This window comes from Rhinolophus ferrumequinum, chromosome 7 (assembly GCF_004115265.2).
Source record: "Rhinolophus ferrumequinum isolate MPI-CBG mRhiFer1 chromosome 7, mRhiFer1_v1.p, whole genome shotgun sequence".
Classification (NCBI taxonomy): domain Eukaryota; kingdom Metazoa; phylum Chordata; class Mammalia; order Chiroptera; family Rhinolophidae; genus Rhinolophus; species Rhinolophus ferrumequinum.
This window is the reverse complement of record NC_046290.1, coordinates 9,014,964-9,038,913: the sequence shown is the minus strand read 5'-3', so window position 1 is coordinate 9,038,913 and position 23,950 is coordinate 9,014,964. Positions and strand designations below refer to the sequence as shown.

Here is a 23,950-nt window from a genome sequence, read left to right as displayed (position 1 = left end):
CATAAATAAATTTAGTGATGAACATTCCACATGCCAAGTGCAGTCAGAGCCTGGGAGAATTATGGGTATGACAGATTCTGAGTGAAAAAAATAAATAAATGGGATTGTTACATACCATGTTTCCCCCAAAATAAGACCTAACTGGAAAAAATAAATAAGACCTAACTGGGAAAAGACCTAACTGGAAATAAGCCCTAGCATGATTTTTCAGGATGACATCCTCTGAACATAAGCCTTAATGCATCTTTTGGAGCAAAAATTAATGTAAGATCCGGTCTTATTTTCGGGGAAACGCGGTATGAATACCAGGTAGGCACTGGTTTCTGAGTTATTTGTGCCACTTTTGTCCTCATGTAAAGCATAAAACAGGCCGGCTGCTGACCAGAACCTGCAGCTGTGTAGAAGAGACTTCTTTCCGTTAGAACACAAAGAATGATGATAGGCTTAAAGTCTGTTATAGTTTTTTTCATAAAAGGGAAAATAAAATTGTTGATATCGTAGGCCTGGGACCAAAAATACTGACATATATCTGCCTAGGGAGGACTAAAAAAATGGTAGGCAGTCATAAGAAATGTCTAAGTCTTTTAAAAATGGCCAATTAACCTTTACAATGGTAATTCACATTCATATTTCAGATGCTGTCATCTTTATTCTTTCTAGTATCTGAACACTTCCTCTCTTCCTATGATATTGACTGCAATTTGGAAACCAAGAAAGAAGTGGTCCAGTGCATGGGCTCCTTCCAGGATGGGGTAGCTGAGAAGTGTTTTGATTATTTCCAGAGATTTCGACGTTCTACCCACGTGACTCCCAAGTCATATCTCTCCTTTATTCAGGGCTATAAGTTCATATATGGAGAGAAGCGTGTGGAAGTGCAAACTCTGGCCAACAGGTATGTGTGAAGGTCAAATATAAAGTTATTATAAAGCAGTGGCTCTCATCTGGGGACAGATTTGCTCCCAGTGAACATTTTGTGTATTATAACTCGGGTAGTGGGGGAGGGTGGAGAGGTGCCACTGGCATCAAAGGAGGAGAGACCAGGGAAGCTGCCAAGCATCCTACAGTGCACATGACGGCCCCCATAGCAAAGAAGTACCCAGCCCCAAATAGCACCAGTAGTGCTGAGATTGGGAAACCCTCCTCTTAAGCCTGTGCAAAGGGTTAGTCCATGGTTTCTAGGGCCTTTATTCTTGCCCAATAGGATAAAACATTGCTGTGTTTTTCTGTGGCCTACCACTTTGTATAATATTGATAGACATCATAGACCTGGAAGGAAGCTGAGATTCCAGACATCCCTCCTCACTCCTCTCACCCCCTCCCTCCCCACCCCTTCTGAGTGTCTAGGATAGAGAGTCTGTCTCATGCTCGTGTTCATTGCATAGTGAATACCCTACTCCCACTGATATTTGCTCTAAGTGTCACCCTCTGCCCTGCTGTTTTCTGATGCTTGTGTCTTCTGCCTGAATATGGCCAGAATCAGTGAGGCCTGTTACATAACGGACACCTGGGTAGGTGATTGGACTAAATGACTCCGAGGGCTCCAGTCTTTAAGACGCATCATTTCTGGTTCAGGCAGGCAGCTAATCCTTTTATAGTGTTGTTCAGATGGCTACATTCCCAAATCTTTCTTGATCTCCAAACTTTCTTTTTTAAACCTCATTGGTCTCTTCTGAACAATGGAAGTTATCAATTTTCCTTCCTCTGTGATAAAGCTTCAAGCATTTTAAATCTCTTGGCATTTAGGTGAACTTCAGTAAGCGTGGTTCCTGCACCATACAGATTCCAGACCCTCTGTTGTTCCTCATGTCACACAGAGTATTTTAGCAGGTTTTCTCTTCCCACACGCTGTCAATGGAGAACACACACATATCTTCAGTCTGGAATCAAGCCTGGACCTATACCCTTTTGTTAAAGCCCTGTTGTATTTGCTACTTGTATATATATATACTCATTCTTCAAATATGGCCATTACTCTCCATATTAGTAGACCAGTACTTGGAAAATGTGGCCAAGTACCCCAAACTTTAATATTGCTCCCTTGGATTTTCAATCCCAGAATGAATACTGGATTGAAAAAGTTGAAAGAAGCTTCGGAGTCTGTCGCTGCCCTGAGCAAAGAACTGGAAGTGAAAGAAAAGGAGTTACAAGTGGCCAATGATAAAGCCGACATGGTGAGTGGACACTGACACGTGTACCCCATTCACTCTGACTTCCCAGTTCATACATGTTAATGATGTATACATAATCAGTAAGTTATAACCAGGAGAATATAAGTTATGTATTTCCATTAGGATATAATACTCTTAACTCTATATATGAAAATTGTGTAAGTGGACAAAATCAACAAATCAAAGCAACACATGGCTTTTCAGCTGGATCTTTGATAATTTTTGACAAGGTATTTTTTCCTGTTGTTTCCTATTGGATTAGGTCTTAAAGGAAGTGACAATGAAGGCACAGGCTGCTGAAAAAGTCAAGGCCGAGGTACAGAAGGTGAAGGACAAAGCACAAGCCATTGTAGACAGCATCTCTAAAGATAAAGTCATTGCTGAAGAGAAGCTGGAAGCAGCTAAACCAGCTTTAGAAGAGGCGGAAGCAGCCCTGCAGGTAAATCTGTGTGAGAGAATGGATGTCCGGCTTAGGTCCGAGAAGGAGAACTGAGAAACGATGAGTAACGATGGGAAATGTTCTACCGCTTCAGACCACGGCTCTCTCCACGGGAACGACTTCAAGTCATATTTGTGTTTGGAGATATTACTAGCTGCTTAGAGATTTTGCATGTGCTACCTCCCATCTCATTTCCTCACTCATGATTGATGGGTAGTATCATACTATGGTGGCCAGGAATCCTGAGTTCTCATTTCTGCTCTGTCACCAAGCTCTGTGGCATTAGGAAGTTCACCTAAAATTTCTAAAGTAACATTTCCTCACTCATCCCTTGAAGAACTTGGGGTGGGATGGTAAGACACACTGTTCTCTGAGTGCATCTGTGAATCATCCAAATAAGAACTACTGATCTAACGTAGCTCATTAATGTCAGAGCTTGAGCAGGCTTATTTCACTCTCGGTCTACCCATGTTGTCATAAATGGCAGGATTTCTTTCTTTTTCTTTTAAGGCTGAACTATATACTGGGGGTGCCAAAAAAATGTATACACATTTTAAGAGGTGGTCAATGTTGCTCAAGCAGTAGCTCGCCGTAATCCAAAGTGTCTGGACGCTGATGGGAACCACTTTGAGCACCTCTTGTAATTGCAGAAGTCAAACGTGACTTGTATTCATCTTTTGTTATCAGTATATATTGAGTATTAAAATCTAAATAGTTTTTTCCTTTCTTAAAATGTGTATACATATTTTTGGCATCCTCTGTATATATATATAACATTTCCTCTATTCGTTCATCCATCGGTGGACATTCAGGTTGCATCCATGTCTTGGCTATTGTGAGGAATGCAGCAGTGAACATGAGGGAGCAGATATCTCTTCAAGACCCTATCCTCATCCACCCCTCCACCCTTTTTAGGTGCATTGGCATCACTGATCACCCGAGAGAAGGCAATGATAGTGTAAAGAAACGTCTAAATCTTTACTGAACTTATGATACCTAATGGCATTATAGAAAGAGAACATATGGCATCTCAAGTTTTGCTTAAAGACTTACGTTTTCCCAAGATTTAAAAGGCTTAGCATCTCATTTCGTATTATAAAGTATTTTTCAGTACCCTCCTCATTCAGTGCTCTCTACCACGAAAATGTTCTGCATTATGTCATCATCAGTGCAGGGATGTGTGGGTGATGGGGTTAAACGAGAGGTGTTTCATTTCTTTCATTGGTTCTGACTCCATCTTATTGCCTCTTTGGGGGCTTTTGAAATCTTGAAATATGGTACCACCAGTGTATACTAAGAAAATTCTAGGTACGTCCAACTCTAACATTTTGGTATCAGGTTATATAAATCAATATGACAAATTCCTATCTCAATGCTACATTCCCCTTTCTACAGCTAAAGTAAAATAATCATGTTTAGCTCCTATACCTTATATAACTTTAATTTGACCCTACCTTCTCCATTGGCTGCTATTATATTTCTTTCCTTTCCTTTACAGCCATGCATCTCAAATTAAGGTCTATCTGCCATTTCTAATTTTTTACCACAAATTCTTCTCCACTTCCAGCTGTCTATCTTTCACAAATACTACTAGTCTATTGAAACAAACCTTTCGAAGTATGTAGTTACATTCCTAATTATCAAATTCAGTGGTTTTCTTATTTTTCTCAATCCTTGGAGAAAAGATTGTCAGCTTTGATGAGAAGGTCATTGGGTATCTTCTTTTGGCAAGAGGGGTACGAATGCAAAAAAGATGGAAGGTTTTAAAGATCTGGAAGGAATGAATGTGCACTACTTGTCCTCGAAATGGGACCATATCAGATTCTTATATTTAATATTTTCCCAATACTTATTCCATAAAGAGTTTAAGAGCTAGAACACTTATTATCAACCACAAAGGCTGTCTGTGCTGTTAAATAATTTACTCTATAAGAATCTAGATACTAGAAATGGAACAGAACTTTTCTAAGAGCTTAGTGAAATTCTTATTGCCCAAGTTCTATCATTTAAAGGTCAGTTCCCAGCTAAGAAACCTCTAATTATTCAATCTGTCAGCCCTGAGGCTACCCACTGGTGTCAGTCCACTGTGACAAGTCAGAGTTGCTTAAGAAAGAGAGAGGCAGATTCCTGACCTACATAGCTAATGAGTCAAAAAGCACTGCAAATACTGGAGTTTTCTTGATTGAGAATCCCTGTATCTATATAAGTGCTGACTATTCTTTTTCTTTCAGAATACACTCTTCTTATTTCTGACACTAAGTGGTCTATACAGTTTTAGGGAAGTCACAACTCTTTATTGGCTCACCAACATTTCTCTCCTCGTTGTCAGATTGAATTGTAAACATTTGAATTTTTTGGGACCTGGGTTTCTTTGAGATTACATATGCATCTAGCCTCCATGACCACATCTAACTTAAAAATGCTTGTTTTCCTCTGTTGAAATAATAGCACTTAGAGATGAAAGGTTTGTCTGCACTTTGTCATCGGAGATTGGATAATAACCTCCTTTCCCCCTCAGACCATCAAGCCTTCGGACATCGCTACGGTCCGGACACTGGGCCGACCTCCCCACCTCATCATGAGAATCATGGATTGTGTGCTGCTGCTATTTCAGAGGAAAGTCAATGCAGTGAAAATTGACCTGGAAAAAAGCTGTACAATTCCTTCCTGGCAGGAATCTTTAAAACTGATGACTGCAGGGAACTTTTTACAGAATTTACAGGTTGGTAGTTCAATAATGATGGGCTGAGAGGAGACCAGGCTTTATTCAAGTATCTGAGTCGTTTAATAGCATCCGTTTTTAAAAAGAATTTACTCGACATACCTATTTTTACTTACTAAATTTTTTTCATCTTCCTTGGGGTATAATTGACAAATAACAGTTGTATGTATTTAAAGTGTACAACTTGATGTTTTGATATATGTATATATTGTGAAATAATCACCATAATCAAGCTGATTAAAATATCCATCATCTCACAAAGTAGCCATTTTCTTTTGTTTCTCTTCTTTGTGATGAGAACACTTAAGATCTATCCTCTTAGCAAATTTCAAGTATACAATTCAGTATTGTTAACTACGTTCACATTGCTGTAATAAGGTCCCCAGAACTTACTCATTATACATAACTGCTGCTTTGTATCCCTTGACTAACATCTTCCCATTTTTCCCTCCCCCCAGTCCCTGGCAACCACCATTCTACTCTCTGCTTCTATGGGTTGGACTATATTAGATTCCACATATAAGTGAGATCATACGGTATTTGTCTTTCTGTGCCTGGCTTATTTCACTTAGCGTAATGTCCTCCAGGTCCATCCATGTTGATATAATGGCAGGATTTCATGCTTTTTTAAGGCTGAGTAATATTCTAAACACACATTTTGTAGTATTTTTTTCAGAGTAGAATTTTCTCTTTCAAATATAAGACATTATAAGCTTTAGAGGTTTTCCTGACAAATCTTAGGATTACGAAAGCATCATCAGTGACATATTTCAATCAGAGTTAAAAAAAATCATTGTAAGGAGATAATACAGATTTGCATATATTGCATACATAGAAATACAAATATATACTTATATATTTCGAGTCTCAATAGTAATTTTTGAGTATTAATTTGCATAATTTTTGTTATGAGATCGAATTTACATATAATAAAATGCACATATTTTAAGTATATAGCTTGATAAATATTTACGTGTGTATATACCTATTAATAAACATTAAAGTCAAGGTTTTTATTTTAAGATCCCAGAAATCTCTGACATCCCAGTCAATAACTTCCCCTAAAATAACTGATTATTCTGACCTTTATACCTTTGAAATTTATATATATGAAATCATATCAGATGAACACTTCTGATTCGACCTCTTTAACATGTCTGTGACATTCTTACTGTTGCACAGGACAGTATTTTCTTCTTTTTTTCATTGCTATATATAGCTTTTCAGTATAGAAATATGCAGCAGTACATAGTAAATGTTTAACAATTGCTTCTCTGGGGGAAAACAGAAAAAAGAAGCTCTGATTTGTAGTGATTGCCAATTTCCATGGTGTGGCTATCCCACAGTGACCAATTTCAAGCTCCAAAAATGACGCTGCTGAATGAGTACTGGGGAAGAGGTGCATAAAAGCATGTCGTTATGTAGGATTTCTACCATGTAGGGACGATAGATGTAAACGACCTCAAAAACATAGATAGTAAAATGTAGTAAAAGAAGTATAAGTTATTTGACTCTTCGTTACTTTTGATTTAAATAACATTTATTTAATTGTAAGTTACATGATTTTTAATAAAGGCTGTGTTTCAAAACAGTTTGCAGAATGCCTGAAAATGTAGCCATCGTTTCTCATGCGCTCTTATGAGCCAGCATCAGTGCGAACACTGTGCTACGCTTCAGTTTGTTTGTCCATTGCACCATTGATGAATTTTTGGACTGTTGCTAGTGTTTGGTTATTATTAATAATGTTACTATGGATATTGGTGTACAGCTCATTTGGTGGGCATATTGGCATTTATGTTTAGGAGTGCAATTTCTGGGTCTGAGGTTCTATATTTAATCAGCTGAGGTAGATTGTGCTAAAGAGTTTTCAAAAAGAGTTCTATCAAGTTTACATACTCAGCAATAGTGTTTAAGTTGTTCCACATCTTCACCATTTTCTGCTTTGAGATATTCTGATGGGTTTGTAGTAGAGTCTTATTATTGTAGGTTTAATTTGCATCATTTCCCTGGTGACTAATGATGCTGAAAATTTTTTTATTGGTTTATGAGCCTCTTGGGAATTCTGTTGTTAAGTGCCTGTTTAGGTCTCTTGTCCATTTAAATTTTTCATGTGTAGGTTTTTCTTTTGATATGAAATATGAGTAATTTATCATTTACACATTTGCAACTATCTCCTCCCACTTTCTACCTTGGTTGTTCATTTCTTTAATGGTGTCTTTTGATAAGCAGACATTCATAAGTTTAATCCAATTTTTCAGTATTTTCCTTAATAGTGCTTTCTGTGCTCTGCTTAGGAAATCTTTGCCCATCTCTAAGGCAGAATAAATGCTTCTGTGTTTACTTCTAGAAGTTTCATTGTTTCATCCTTCATATTTAGACCTAGCAACAACTAATTAGGAATACCCAACCCACATCCATTTCCCAAGCATTAACTTTAGCACCATCTTACCTTCAGTTTTCAGTTCAGCATTGCCCCGTGGCTCCTGTGGTGAGAGTATCTTACAGCATCCCTGACAGTAAGTAGCTTATGAAACCAGTGGCCACACAGACTTGTCCCAGAACATTAAAATATGAGACTCCATGATGTAAGTGTCACTGTGAAGGAATAACATGATATTTGATTGAAGAGGAGATGGTGATTAACTCTGTGTGAGTCGAAATGGTAGTGGTGACAGGGGAGACTCAAAAAGTTTTCCCAGAAAAATGAGACAGTGGAACTGGACTTCGAATAGCATACTGGCAAGTGACTCTGGGCTCCTTGCATTGCATATCTTGTGGCAGAACAGGTATCTATCTTGGAAGCGCCCTTGCTATTTGCCTTTTGTCACCACCACATTTCTGTTGCTCCCAGATATTCTGATTTTTCATCTGACTTCACTCTTTTCCAAGTCTCATTAAAGAATCTTGGATTAATACAGGCCTGAAAGAGTTGTGTTCTACCCTACAGTATGTATGTCCTGTGAAAGCTTGTTTCACTGAATTATTTAAGTGTTAAATATTTTCTGTTTGGAAAACATTTAATCATCCTCTTTTAGATGATCAAACACCACTTTTAAAAGTTCCATTGTTATTGTTTGCCCAGTATTTTCTTTTGATGCAAGGAAGCATTTTTTAAATCCTTTACTGCTACTATTTAAAAATTCTCATCCCTCCAGAAGTTAACAGTTCTGTCATATTCTTGATGGTTCTATGATTAAAAATTAATTCATCACCCTCAAGGTCTAATGTGCAAGTTATTATCTTCACATTTCAGGCAAGTTTAATAGAACCTCTGTCTGAATGTATTAAGCATTTAGTTGCTGCTAAATGCTAAATATATATGTCCTGAGGCCGAATATACCCATGTATATTTGTTTTCCATTGTTGATTTTATGGTTTGTAATTCACCTAGGTAGGATTAAAGACATGAAAATTCTATTGCTTTGGAAATTCTCATAACTGTATTAGTGTTTCATCATTAAAACAATTTCCTTTTTCCTTGATTCCAGAAAATTTATTTAGGGTTGGTATCTCTTGTCCACAGAAGATGAAGCATACGCGGATTTCTTCGCTGTCCTTCCTTAGTCTGCTTTCACCGTCAGGACTTTTGCCTAATATCCTGAAATACTGACAAAATATGAACTCATTCGTTCATTTTGATTGTTCAACGCTTTCAATGGCATTGTGAGCATAATTTGAACATGACTTCATGGGAAGAAGTATTTTGACTTAATTTTACTTCTTTTCCATAGCAATTCCCCAAAGATACAATCAACGAAGAAGTGATAGAATTTTTGAATCCTTACTTTGAAATGGCAGACTACAACATCGAAACTGCTAAACGCGTGTGTGGGAATGTAGCCGGTCTTTGTTCCTGGACCAAAGCCATGGCTTCCTTCTTTTCTATAAACAGAGAGGTGTTGCCTCTGAAGGTAAGCCTCCTAGGTAGAACTGCGTGGTGTGTACCTGCAAGGGGTCGCTAGGTCAGCTGGTCTGGTCTTTTCACACAGCACAGGAGCTTTCAGCCTTTGGTGTTATTGTATACAAGTCCACCGGGGCAGCAAGTGCTAGAAAGGCCAAGTACAAGATGTTTCTTTCTTCTCTGTAATCCTACTCTAGTCAGAATTGTGTGAGCCTTTAAGCATGGACCCTCTACAAGGATAGTAAGTCCATGTGGGCTTCTGGGCATTTTTCCTACACAATCTCAACTTGGAAAAAAAAAAAGGAAACACAGAAAACTATATATAGCCCAGAATCTCCTGGTAACATCTGAGATCTCGTGCCAGGGAATCCTGTGAATTAGGAAGGGTCCACACACAGACTTTGGAGCTTTGTGGCAAGGCATGACATAGTATTTCCTGTTCTCTTCTTTGTCCCTCAGGGAAAAAACTGAATACCATGTCTTTGTTATTTAATGTGATTTGAGAATATGCCTATGTTTCCTTTTGAGTAATTGCATTTCTCAGCTTCCTTTGTACCTGTTCCCCCCCCCCCCGCCCGCCACTTCCCCCCACTTCAGTCTTCAGTAGATGGAGAGGCAAGTACACGTTTTGAAAATAAAATAGGATACTGATGTCTCAAAAATCATACCTCATGGCTTGGTTGATTTCTTTGCTTTTGTATGAGTCTGACCTCTCTCAACCATCAACTAAAATTCACTCACACTTATAAACTACTTACAAAGGGATGTAATAATCATGATAAAAATGATCCAGACTAGAAAGAAGATAGGGATAGAATTGCTAGTCCCATTTTATTTTCTAATTATCACCATCCCAGGACCATTTATTCAGTCCTGGAGGCCCTTGAGGTCCTAGGGCAACCTTAAAAGAAAAGAGTCTCATTTGGCTCAGAGACTTTAAGAGCAAAGAATTGATGTCGTGCTGGCTGACATTATGAATCTGGGACCATTGAAGGCTCCAGTGTGGCTCAAAAATGGCCATCGTGATATTGACTGAATTACAATCACCACGTCCAATGAAAAGTACAGGTCTTCCTTTAGACATTTTCCAGTGAGTAAGTTGAAATCATGATGGATAGTTTTTATTTTGTTGTAGTTATTTTTTAAAAAATGAGCTGAGATCCATAGGAAGTAGTGGGCATTCTGAACAAGGCTTACATAAGACTGATGAAGCCTCCTGCCTGTATTTAGTACATTTCAGCCTCCATCCAGACCCAGGACAATCTAGACCCTACAGTCAGAAGTGAAGAGAGCACCGTCAGAAAAGGGAACCTTGTACCTGCTCCTGGAACCTGCACTTCTTTTTTTGAGAAGTCTGTTCTGGGAATGCCCTCCTATATTCTTAGGATCATCCAGCCCCTGGATGCATTCATTTTGTCAGGTGCCTCCTAATGGCAGTCAGAACAATATACGAAGTCACGTAGATCCTACATCTTCACTGCACAGAGAGAAGTAGAAGAAGGGAGAGCAAGTTACCACTGGACAACTCTGCTTAATATGTTAAGAAATATAGTCCGAGGCCTCTAACTTCACTTATTCCTGGAGGGGCTCCACTCACACATTCCTGCTTCCTAAGTGAGGAGAGATTAAGGACACTCAGTACATTCCAGTTGGAACCTCTGCTGATTAATAACGGAGATACACAGGGGCAGTGCCCTTTCATTTCACAATAGCTGAGCCAAGTGTTTTCTAGTAGTGAAGAAGTATTAATTACAAGTATTAATTATAACAACAGCAATTTAGATTCTATTCAAGGTCATCATAAGGCGATCTCTCCTTGAAAACTCTATGAAAACCAGTAAATATCAGTTCATATAAACAGAACATTACAACAGTAAAGCCTTAAATATTGAACATAACTAGTAAAAATAACATCTATTATATACTGAACTCTTGTTATATGCCAGTTCTCAGATTTGGATTTTTACATATGTCTTCTCATTTAATCTTCATACACACACACACACACACACAAATCCTAGGAGGTAGTTTTTCAATATCTCAATGGAGAAACTGAGACTCAGAGTTTAAGTAACCAGCTCCTAAAGTGACCAATTGGATTTGAAACATTCTATACTCTTTGGTTAGCAATTTTTGAGAGCTTCATTAAAAAAATTTTTTTGAGTAAAGCCTTAGAAAATATTCAAGGTATTGGGGGCTGTGATAGTTTGACCTTAGTAAGTTCGCACTATGACCTTGCTAGTCTTCCATGTTTAACCCATGGCAACAGATGCAGCTTAGAGAAGAGCTGAGAAAAAAGTGTTTCAAGAGTCCGTCTCTTTAGAAACTATAACTTTTAAGCCATGCTTTTGCCAGTCATGTGTGTTAGTCAGTTATGGAACTCAGACTTTTCCTTAAAGAATTAGTCTGCCAAAATTTGGGGGCCTGAAGTTTTCAGATAGGAATCATTTGCTAAAAGAATTTGGGGATGGTAATCTTGTCTTCTCAAACACTTCAGAAAGAATATGGGTTTAGTAGTGGATCTTCCCATTAATGTCAGTTATAACATTTTAAAGACTTAAAAAGGAGAAACTTGATTTCCAAAATATTTTCAAGACTCTAAATTCCTGTAAGCATGGGCTATTTTCTATACTTCATCTTTTGCTAATACTACTTTTGATGATGTCTATTGTGTCTAATTTGGTAACGTCCTTAAACAAATATTTTTGATTGGTCACAGCTCAAGGTATCAGTTATTTTCTGGGAGGCAACAATATATAAAAATTATAGGAACAACATCAAGACCGTGACTACCCATAAAACCTGTATTCATATTCAGTGAATAGTTATGTTCCATCCTTTGTCCTGTTTTAACATTTTCATCAACAGTGATCAGTCCTGCGAGGCAAATGGTTTTAAATATAAAGGATTTTTATTTTTCTACAACTCTTAATATTACAATGTTCTGATCTAGGAATTGGCAAACTATGGCCCACAGGCCAGGTCAAACCCATTACCCACACTTGTATGGCTCATGAAATAAGAATAGTTTCTACATTTTAAAATAAGTACCTAAACAATAGTCTCAATTGTTCCCCTTAGCCCCCACAGCCTAAAATATTTACTACCAGGCACTGTAGGGAAAAAAAATGGCTGACTTCTATTGTCATGAATTCTGATTTTCTGCTTGTAAACAAATTTATCAAGTTCACATGAAGATATGGTCTTGACTTACTGCAATTTGAAAAGACCCTAGCGATAGAACAAAGAAAAGGTGCAACCAGGAGACACTGTTGAGTTTTTTCAGACTCTGGAATGCTGCAGGTTGGGTTTGCTGCCCATCCTGTCACCGTGTGTGTCCCATGCAGGCCAACTTGGTGGTGCAGGAGAATCGCCACGTGGTGGCCATGCAGGACCTGCAGAAGGCCCAGGCGGAGCTGGACGCCAAGCAGGCAGAACTTGATGTGGTACAGGCTGAGTACGAACAGGCCATGAGTGAAAAGCAGGTAACTGTCCTTTGTGCGGGAGGGACCGTCACATACCTGCGTGGCTCTGGTGAAACTTTCATTCCTTTTCTACTGTCTCGCTCCAAGGGATTGGTTTTTCAGCCAGGATTCATTTAATGTATACATAACACAGAGATAGCACATGATCCCTCACAAAGCCCCAGAGTTTGTTTCTAACAGACACCAAGGACCTTTGGTGCAGGGTCAGGATATTCAGCCAAGATAGGAGTCAGTTCTGGAACATTCTGAGTTTCCTTATTAATGGTGATAACAGCATCTTCTGTAGCATTTTTTATTGTTTTTCAAATCATGCCCCCCCCCCACTTATTTAATCTTTGAAACAATCTTTGTAGGTAGGTAGATAATTTTATTTTATTCTCATTTTAGAGAAAGGAACTGAGGCGCATAGAGGACAAGAGAAAGGCTCTTGGTCGTAGGCAGGGGTCCTAGGGCTGGACTAGACCTTGGTCTTCTGATGTCTACTGAGGCCTCTCGGCTGGACCGACAGGACTGGCCACATGGCTGTATCCCAATGACCGTGACCATCCACAGCCTTCTCAGCCTATGCGTATTTTGCAGTGTTGGCACCTTTCAGAATCTGGGTTCGTGTTTTGCATACACTGGGCAACAAACTCTTTATTTATACTAATTCTGGCTCCACTGGGGCCTCCTCCCTTCTGGCAGATCCAACCCAGTCCTAATGTAGCTCAAGTTTCATGACCCCTCACTTGCACAGATCCCCTTGAGTGCTGGGGTGACTGGGAGTTCTCTGGGGATGGCACACCAGGTTACAGTTGGCAAGTCTGTGTGTGTAAGCATTCAGATGAAACACCTAGAGGTCTCAGAGGAAAACCACCTGAGTTTCCAAGTCACCAGGACTTTGTCGTGATTCCCCCCTGCCCCCTTATTCTAACTACATGTTCTATTTGGTATTTTGTATTTATAAAAATACTTCAATGGTTTTCTTAAAGTGGTCTCTAGATTATGTAAGCTTCTGGCCCCACAAAATCTTTATTTGCCTCTGATAAATACTATCCTTGGTAAATAAGAGCTAGATTCACGCTGTTCTTTCCTTGATGATTTTATGGCATTTATCCCTGACTCTTCTCAGCTGTCTCTTGGCTGGATGGAGATTCCCGCTCTCCTAGTCTGTTCCCTGATAGGAGTCCCAATGAGGGGATTTAGTGAATATTTCACTTTCAACATGTGCAGAATGTATGATATTTTGTCTTAAAGATAAGTCCCCTGAGAGCAAAATAAGACATTTTGGAAGTTTCAAGGAGGTAATTATAGCACCTATTTGGGTTGGTTACTTATGCCCTATGGAATTCCCTTATAATAAAAGAGAAAATTGACATTGCAGTTTGAAAGAGTACTTCAGAAACTGCGAGAAAGGCATGTTCATTTTTTTTTTAAATTTATTTTTAATTTATTGGGGTGACAATTGTTAGTAAAATTACATAGATTTCAGGTGTGCAATTCTGTATCACATAAGGCATGTTCATTTTTATCTCCTGGACGCTCACTTCCATCAGGCAGCACTACTGAATATAGTAAAATATTTCACAGCCTCATTTTATTATGTTTCAGTTGTAACGTTTTTGCCTTAGCTCATTCAATAAGCTTTTTTGTTTTCGAGTATCTGCTTTTTGTTAGGTAAATAGTCATGGGACCACACAAGAACTACTACTGGAAAGGTATGGCTCTGACTTTAAAACTCGAGTTTCAACAAATGTCAAGTTTTTTAAATTAAAAACCCTAAGTCTGGCTGTAAGCCCACCTGCCATCCACATACTGAAGTGAACTTGACCTTCAGTGATTTTGTTGCTCCGTGTCCCTCCATCGGGCTCCCTGGGCGTGCAGGGGGCTTACGGACCCCCGAAGGCAGGGGAAGGGCCTGGAGTCTGCAGTTCATCATGGTCACGCCCAGTAACCTCCTGACCCAGGCCCGCGCAATCCCTGTAGGAGTGTATGTCCTGCTTGTCTCTGCACAGGACCATGCCTTTGTGGGGGATCCACTTCCCTGGGCCCTGTGGACAGCTAGTCACACTCTGGCAGCACTGTGAGAGAGTGGGCTGGGGGGACTGCTCATGGAACCCAGGAAATTCTGCACAGCGCCCAGCCAGACTCAGAGGGAAAATCTCTCCTTCCTCCTGTTCCCTCAGACATTTGCTTGTCTCCTGTCCTCATATCCCATTCTGCCAGAGGAGCCTGGGCATCCAGAAACAAAACCAGGGGAGGCAGGGCCTGGCCATTGTTTTATTTGGCTAATTGGGAATGGGGATGGGAGTGTCAGGAAGACAACTTCATCTCCAAAGTATCTTTTACGTGAAATGTTTGTTTCAGAGGCAAGCAGAAATAAATGATGGCGCATCATACTTCCCAGCTGGCATCTTTCTTCATGGAGAGGAACAAACAAATGTGGGCTGTGTAGCTGTGGGGCTCAACCTCTCAGCTGTACTTTTAGCTTTTCTGCATTAACTCTGGGGGAAGAAAAACAGGGAGACTAGAACCAACTGGAATAAATGTCTTGCTTTTGAAACACATTGTACTGTGTTATTACCGCAAAAGCAATTCATGTTCCTTATAGAAAATACACATAAATAACCCTGGAGACGAACCTAAAAATATTTTTCTCTTTATTTTTTTCATAGCTGAATGTATGCCTAGACTTACATATATTTTTAAATCCATTTACAACTATAGCAGATAATTCAGTACATACTGCTTTATAAATTGAAATCTTAATGATATATCATGATTATCTTTCTTGGTTATAAAAATTTTTATAAGATAATTTTTAATGACTTCAGAGTAGTCTTATTCATGATATACCATAATCTATTTAAATAATCCTATATTAGACATGTAGCATGTATATGTGCTAAATATATATATATTATAAATATATGTAACTATTATACCTGAACTTCCAGGGACTAGTCATATAGCTAAACCTTTATCCATATCTATTATTATTTCACTAGTATAAATTTTTTACAAGTAGAGTTAGCAGTTGCTTCTTAAAATAGAGAAACAGAACCATTTTTTAAATAATTAAGCCCTGAGTGACAACAGTATGTGGACGTCTGGCTAAAGGTCTTTTGTTGGCCCAAGGAGCAGCAGGGAGGGACCTACTGAGGCAAGTGTGTCGCTGTTTATGAATGAACTTCAGAACAACATGATTTGAAGATAATCTAAAGTTTCACCTAAGGTGAAAGCAGATGCCGTGTTACATAAAGCAATACTGATGCTAAAATTTGCCATGAGAAATTTTCCTAACTTTTAAAATAGGGATGAATATTTCTTTATATTTTTTGTGCTATATATTTTTTGTGATATTAGCATGTGTGCTACTATTTTATTTCTATTTTTCTTTATAGGGAAATCATAAGTAACACAAATTTCCACAATCTCTTAGTTGTTAACTTTTGGGGAGGGTCTGACCAATTGGTTCAGTTCCATAGAGGCAGACTCTGGCTGACCCTGGCACATGGAAATTGAATCTTACGCTTCCTATGAAATAGGAATAATGGCTCACATGACTCAGAAAGGCAGATAATAAAAATGTTTGAAATTGTATTTTTGAGCCAGAGTCTAAGTGTATCTGAACAAAAATTTTCTCCTGGTTATGACCTTTGTTAGACCTTACTTGAGGATGCAGAGCGATGCAGACATAAGATGCAGACTGCTTCCGTGCTGATTGGTGGCTTGGCAGGAGAAAAAGAAAGATGGACAGAGCAGAGCAAAGAGTTTGCTGCACAGACTAAAAGACTTGTAGGTATGTAAATTCCTTTATGAATGAGATTATGTGTTGCCTGTGATAGGCAGTTAGCAAATTTAAGCTTTAATCAGAATACAAACCAACACTTGGTTACTTCAATTGTGTGTGTGTGGGTGTGTGTGTGTGTGTATGGGTCTGTATGTGCGTGTCTAGCTATTTCAGAAGGGTAAATATTGGTTTGGCATCTATGCAACCCTTATTAAATGTGTTAATGACCTTTAAGCCTCTTATTATCAGGTCACTTTTTAAAATTAAATGTATTGGGGTGACATAGGTTAATAAAATTATATAGGTTTCAACTGTACAATTCTATAACACATCACCTGTGCATCGGATTGTGTGTTTACCACCCAGAGTCAGATCTCCTTCCATCACTGGTATTTGCCCTCCTTTGTAAAAAAGGGTAAAGAGGATCAAATATCAGGTTGCTTTTGAATTCTCCTATGGTCAGTGGTGACATTGGTCAAGGTCACTTTGAATGGAGGCTCTGTCTTCTGAGGTTTTGTATCTTAAACTCAGAAGTCATCCTCTCACATCCAACAAGAGTCAAAATGATCCGGTGTTTGGCTGTCAGTGGTCAGTCCTTGGTGGACAATTTGGACCCTGTTTAACAGTGAACCAAACTACTGCTTATTTACGAAGACGCAGTGACATGTGGTTACAATTTGGTTTCTGGAATTTCGTTTAAAAGAATGGTTATCTTTTTCATTGTTAATATATGTACAATTACAAGGCTGATCATAAAGTATTTGAGTGCTGTTTTATTTTCCATTTTAGGGGATGTATTGTTGGCCACGGCTTTTCTGTCTTATTCTGGTCCATTTAACCAAGAATTTCGTAATCTGCTATTACATGACTGGCAGAAGGAAATGAAAGCCCGGAAAATTCCATTTGGGGACAGTCTAAATCTCACCGAGATGTTGATTGATGGTCCCACGATTAGTGAGTGGAACCTCCAAGGCCTGCCAAATGATGACCTGTCCATTCAGAATGGGATTATTGTCACAAAGGCATCTCGCTATCCTTTGTTAATAGATCCACAGACTCAAGGCAAGATCTGGATTAAAAATAAAGAAAGTCAAAATGAACTCCAGGTAATTAAATGAGATCAATCAAGTGTTATTGCCTCAGATCAGCAAGTATCTGGGAATACAGAAATATTTGATGTTTAGAAATAATTTCTAAAGATTGCGTTATTTATGTTTGTGTTGATCTCTATTAATGTCAGCTTTCAAAGGTTTCACACTCTCTTCTGTCAGGGCTTAAGACTCTCATTGATAAACAGCAGGTTGCAGCTGTGTCACACTAAGTGTCAGCACTTTATTTGGACACTTCAAAATTAGTCCAGGATGCTTTGTCATGAAAGTGTTGCTGGTGAGGAAAAAGCAGCGATGCCACCGAGCCTTTCCATACATCCCAGTAAAAGGGAATGATGGTTTGCTAAGGAAAAGAAGGGAGACAGTTTGAGCTTTCTGTACCATTTCAGGAAGTGTGGTTCTAAGTAAGGGTCTCTAAACGCTCTGTATTTGTCTCGTGTGATAGAATGCTTAGGCACCACTTCCTGTCAGTTATTTGTGCATCACATCACGATACCATCTGTCAAGAGCAACATTTTGATCTGGTTTCTAGATCACATCTCTAAATCACAAATACTTCAGAAACCACCTGGAGGACAGTCTTTCTCTTGGAAGGCCCTTGCTGATCGAAGATGTGGGTGAGGAACTAGATCCAGCCCTGGATAATGTTTTGGAGAGAAACTTCATTAAGACTGGGTCTACCTTTAAGGTAGGTGAAAGCTATTTACAATGTGCAGAACAATTGCCGTGAGGCCAGGTCAATGTGACATAGATGAAGTTTCCTGAATAGGCAGCAACGCACATTCCAGTTAGTGGCAAGAGGCGTTTGCTTTTTCTCTTCTACACTTCCTGAGTTGGGATTAAAATATTCAAGAGTAGTCCTTTTAGGAACACCTACTTCACATGAGTAATAAAGTCTGACTCCATTTTGATGTTTGACTGTGGACAGTTTTCAAGCCCCATCATGCCTCTCTCCCATTACCTCCCAAATCTGGGCAAGCTATTAAGAAAACCTGGGTAGTCTCTCCTTTGGCACTGGTGGGAAATTCAAACCATGTAATCCCTTGTCTATGCCCATGGTGGGGACCCTCATCCCAGCCCCAGCCCCTAACCACTGTAAAATCCGAAAACAGCTGTCCCTCCTGACTTTCCCAAGTAATGTTTTGGGCCTGCTTGGGAGCCTATCCTAATCTCCCCAGAAAATCTCACTATGTGAGCATTAAACCTTTTCATACCCTTTTGGTTCATGTATGAAAACATCAGTCTTGACTTCTGAACCAAAGTTTATGTGGTGACTCCATCTCACTTCTGCAGTATGATTACAGTTTTGGTGATAAATTCTATATTTATTGCATGGTATACATTGAACTTTCCTTTCTTCCTTCCTTCCTTCCTTCCTTCCTTCCTTCCTTCCTTCCTTCCTTCTTTCCTTCTTTCCTTCCTTCCCTCTCTCTTTCCCTCCCAGTGGCTTGAAGCCCTATGAATGCCTGATGACCGTTTTTTTTTTAAAGTATCAATTATCTCCAGGTACATAATTGTTTAAAGCAATACTTGATCCTATACAAAAGACACAGTAAGATGTATCTCTGTTTTATTACTCATAACTTTCTTTTTATAAAAAAGGTGAAAGTTGGTGATAAGGAAGTAGACGTGATGGATGGCTTCAGACTCTACATTACCACCAAACTGCCCAACCCAGCCTACACCCCTGAAATAAGTGCTCGAACCTCCATCATTGACTTCACTGTCACCATGAAAGGTCTAGAAGATCAGTTACTGGGGAGAGTCATTCTCACAGAGAAGCAGGTGAGGGAAGTATGGCCACCTCTTTTCCTGCATTGTGTTGTGAGTTTTTCGTTGATGAAAACGATATGATAAAAGTTGAAGTGGGATTGAATTTTGCCCCCCTTTTATTCGTATGTTTTTTCCATTATTAATTCCCATGTCTTAGATAACTACTAATCAATAATCTACTCAATATGGTTCATCTGCATCTCATATATCACATATATCATCATTTGATTTTATATAGCCTAATGATGGAGCCAGGAGAATATCAGTCTCATTTTCAGCATCACTATTTTGGTTCTGTATCACTTTATTTTTCTCAAGAGTTTGTTCTATTGTGAGTTCTAGTCATCTGTGAACTTGTAGCTTTCTAGTACACATCCAGGTTTTTCTTTCATGCGATTCGTTAGTATGCTTTTGTAATATAAAATTAAAATGTTGTTCTTCGAGGACACACAACATTGTCACTTCTTATTAGTTACCTAAGAGACGTCTATATACGTCGTGAGATGATAGAAGTTTGTGACACTAGGGTTTCACTGAGTATCTTCTGGACGCCACTGGCTTAACTATGCTCTGCAAGCATAACTCCAGATCGGTTTCCTCCACTTTTATTTTATGGGATAACTTAATGTTCAATGAAAAAAGACCTATAATTTAGAAACTTCCTTGTTCTTAGTATTTTCTCTAGGGAACATATGAGTCTTAAACAAAGAAATCTAGAGGATTTGAATAGGACTGCTTTGGTGAAACTGGGTGAACTCTATAAGTTGGTATTGGTTTTTTTCTGGATTCAGTAGCAGTGAGGAGTTTAGTTTACTTTATGGCCCCCTTCTACACTGACCTAAAGATTTATTTACGTTAAAACTTGGCAAAACCTTTGGAGTTGTCCCTCCCATTATTTTTACCTTTTCTGTATCATGCTTGCTCTTCTGAGCCCTTCCATATGCAGACAGTGCCAAAAAAATGTATACACATTTTAAGAAAGGAAAAGACTTTTAAAATTACGCTGATGGTAACCACTTTGAGCACCTCTTGTAATTGCAGAAGTCAAACGTGACTTGTATTCATCTTTTGTTATCGATATATATTGAGTATTACAATTTTAATACAGTTTTTTCCTTTCTTAAAATGTGTATACATTTTTTTGACATTCTCTGTATTTATCTCTTTCTCCTCTCTCCTTTCCCCTTCCTGATTTTATGAATCTTCTCTTTTTAGGTTTTGATTTATAGTACGTACATGATAGGGTCATCCAATTGTTAGTTGCTTGAGAGCTGTTAACCCAACTTGGTAAATTTACAAGGTTTATGACCCCAGCTTGGCAGGAACAGATGGTAGAGTGCCTACCACAGACCAGTTACCGAAGTCATAACACCTTCAGAATGTGTCCTTGGTTATTTTGGGAGTCTCAATAGGTGATTGAGGAAGTTTCGCATGGCCATGTCACCGCATCAGGAAGGGTGACAGGACTAGAAGTCAGGACTAGAAGTCTTGACCCACAGCATGTAATGTCTTCAGGGCAGACCCAGTCCCCATATGTTAGGCTCTGTTTTCAACTGTATCACTGGTCTCAGGGAGATAAGGGGCTCTGATGGCAGTTTGAATAATATCCTTGTCCTTGGTTTTCTTTCTGTTCAGCTGAGATGAATAGAGTCTCTGTGGAAAAAATAATTTAGCCTGACAGATTTTGGTTGCAACAAAACAAAGCAACACCAGCACTGAGCCATAATTGTTACGGTAGAGGTTTAAGATGAAACGAAGAGCATTTAAGCTCTTGAAAAGACTTCGAACAGCGTTGAAAAGCCAATATGGATCCCAGGCCAGGTTTTTTCTTACTTCCTGGGAAAGTTGAATGTCTTGAGAAATTACTGCTTTACTGTTGTCTCATTATCAAAATCCCTTCCAAAGTTCACAGGAAATAATTCTTACAAAAAGTGTGGCCGGAGTAATGTGACACTCGTTCTCTTATCACCATAGAGGGTCATCGTAACCCTGAACCACATTATAATACAACATGTACCTCTGTTTTCTCTAAAGGAAAGACTCATGCAAGAAGTGAGCTGCTGGACTTACTTTGTATAAACTTTAAGTAGTATACTTTCGCCAGCTTTTTCTTTGGCAGTGTCTGTTCTTCTCACTGTATTCCTGAATCTGCTCATGTTGCTGAATTTGTCCAGCCTGGGTGGTGGCAAGTGAGTCTGAGTTGGTCTCTGGTGCTTTCAGGGCATTTCCTATGATCTAGTGAGTTGGGAAGAGCCTATAAAAAGTTTTATAAAATCCAAATTGTTCCTTTGACTTCAGTAACAATTCACTCTCTTTGACTATGATAACTTTCAGGTGATTATAAACATAGAATATCAATATAAAATGTTATAGAGCCAAGAGTGGGCTGTTGGAAGCTAGGAAGATCCCACAGAGGAAGTTGATGTTGGAAAGCATCTCAGAAAGTCCCTTAAATGTGGGGCTGAAACAGATGGTGAACCTCTTGAGTTAGGATGAGTTGTGCCTTCACAACTTGGAACAGTAATTTACGATGGCAGGGAAAGGCCATTATTCTTTGACTCCATAACCTCGCTAGCTGTCCAGTGTCCTGGGAATATGAGCAATGAGGAGCCTTATCACACGGGATCTGGTCTCTTGAGTGCTCAGTTATACAACCTGCTGGACCTGCAGGCTTATTTGTTTAGGAAACAGACAGAAACCTCAGAGCATATGAGTGCAAGGAAGGTAGAACTTTGAACCGACTTGACACTTTTCTGTGTGCTTAAAGGCAGTCATTTTAAATGCATGGGCTGTTCAAGTTCACATCAAGGCCATAGTCAACTATTGACCTGACTGATGTACCTGTGAGTAGATTTAGACAGCCTGCTGTTGTCACCGGAAGGTGATGTATCGAGACCATTTTAAACAGGCAGCAAACCAGTCACTCTTCAGCAACTTTCCTTTAAAAAACCCAATCTCTTAGGCTCACTCTGACCTTGATCCTAGAGAATAAGTCAGAAACTCAAAGAGAACTATGTACTATTAGGAGAAAAATACTAGTATCAATTAACAACTTCTACTGGTCACAATATGAGGCCTCAGAGGTCATCATTGCTCAGAATTCTGGATGAACAGACAGGTAGACAATTTATTTCCTTTGGCGATAGAAGGAACTGAACTTGGTGGAGATGACATGGGAAATAATTTAATAAAGACACTCAGCAGACATTGGTATCACCAGCTCACAGTGGTGGAGAAAAAAATAAATCTGTTTCTGAGTTCTGTTGTTTAATCTTTCTATTTTAATTACCAGTGCAAGGTACAGAGGAGAAAGAATCTCTGGCAATGAAAGCCTGGGTGATACTTTACACGTGAGAACTCTGAAAGACTGTCATCTGTTTTCTTTTATTGATTTCTAAACTTTGGTTACAGATGCCATTAGTGTACACGAAGAATTTTAGTTTTCATTTGGATCTTTGTTGAGCCACTTAATTTGTGATCATTTAAGTAATAAATGGCACATTTCATGAATTGTACTGAATCATTGCTGTACTTTCTTACTCACTTTGGGGGTACTTTTCATTTTATCACAGCTTATATAAAAATGTTACATTGTAGCCTTAGTATGTACAATACAGAGCATAAATGTTTATTGGTTCCTATATATGCGTATGTGTGCACGCATGTGTGTGCGTGCATGTGTGCATGTAAGAGATAATCCCTTTGATAGGGAACACGCTTACAGATGAAATTATTTTGACTAATTTTGCCCTTTCATATTAATTTGAAAAAGAACTATCCTTCTATATATTGGTGGAACTAAAGTTGTAGTTCAACCGAAATATGTTTAAATACAAATTAAAATATGCCTAAAACCTTATTCTAAAGTAAGTTTTTCCATTTTAAATCTTGAATGGAAGGCAAACAGTAATTGTTCTATTTTCTTTAAGAGAAAATTCCCCCTAACTATTGTCCTGTCCTAGATTTTGGCCACGTGTATACCTTGTAATACACAGGTTGCTTTCATAACCTCAAATATTACTTTAAATTGTACTGTTTAGTTTAGAGTATATTGTTTCATCAGTTTTAAACTTTGGGGGAAATGTACTTCTAAGCCTTATTTTAATCCTTTGGGAACATAAGTATTACTTTAATTGACAAATTTATTTAATTAGTGTTAATAATGTATTGACCACACCACCTCAATAATATTCAAGCTTTTACTGATTATTTTTTAAATCAGGAATTGAATAATTTGCTCCTTATTGTATATATTACCAATGATTATGTTTATGTTATTAGTAATGGTTTTTAGTAGCACCATGGAGGCCTCATTTTAGTCCCAACCTGGTAGTTCTCAAGTGGAGACGAGATTGGAAATGTGGGTTGCAACAGGTTTTACAAACTGTGGTGAGCATTTTGGACCCTTCCAAATAGCAAAGATCCCGTGAATGACCAGGAGCAGAAAAGGGGGTGATGGCAGAGAAAAGGGTCAGCAAGGAGACCAGTTATGGTCAGAGTCACCCACTGAGGAATGATGAAAGCCTCATTTAGGCCAGTGGCTAATTGGAAAAAATGGACAGAAGAAAAATTGTTATGCAA

The 23,950-nt window shown here is 38.7% G+C and overlaps 1 protein-coding gene across 1 annotated transcript in view; it reads left to right on the top strand.

The window, feature by feature from the left end:
- The window catches only part of DNAH5 (dynein axonemal heavy chain 5), a 210,324-nt gene that overhangs the window by 147,477 nt on the left and 38,897 nt on the right, over window positions 1-23,950 (top strand). Inside the window, exons 56-65 of the mRNA XM_033111135.1 lie at window positions 661-892; window positions 2,057-2,171; window positions 2,431-2,607; window positions 5,126-5,329; window positions 9,061-9,240; window positions 12,578-12,715; window positions 16,361-16,496; window positions 17,277-17,593; window positions 18,129-18,284; window positions 19,199-19,381. Coding sequence (XP_032967026.1) covers window positions 661-892; window positions 2,057-2,171; window positions 2,431-2,607; window positions 5,126-5,329; window positions 9,061-9,240; window positions 12,578-12,715; window positions 16,361-16,496; window positions 17,277-17,593; window positions 18,129-18,284; window positions 19,199-19,381 — 1,838 coding nt within the window. The remainder of the gene's footprint in view (window positions 1-660; window positions 893-2,056; window positions 2,172-2,430; window positions 2,608-5,125; window positions 5,330-9,060; window positions 9,241-12,577; window positions 12,716-16,360; window positions 16,497-17,276; window positions 17,594-18,128; window positions 18,285-19,198; window positions 19,382-23,950) is intronic.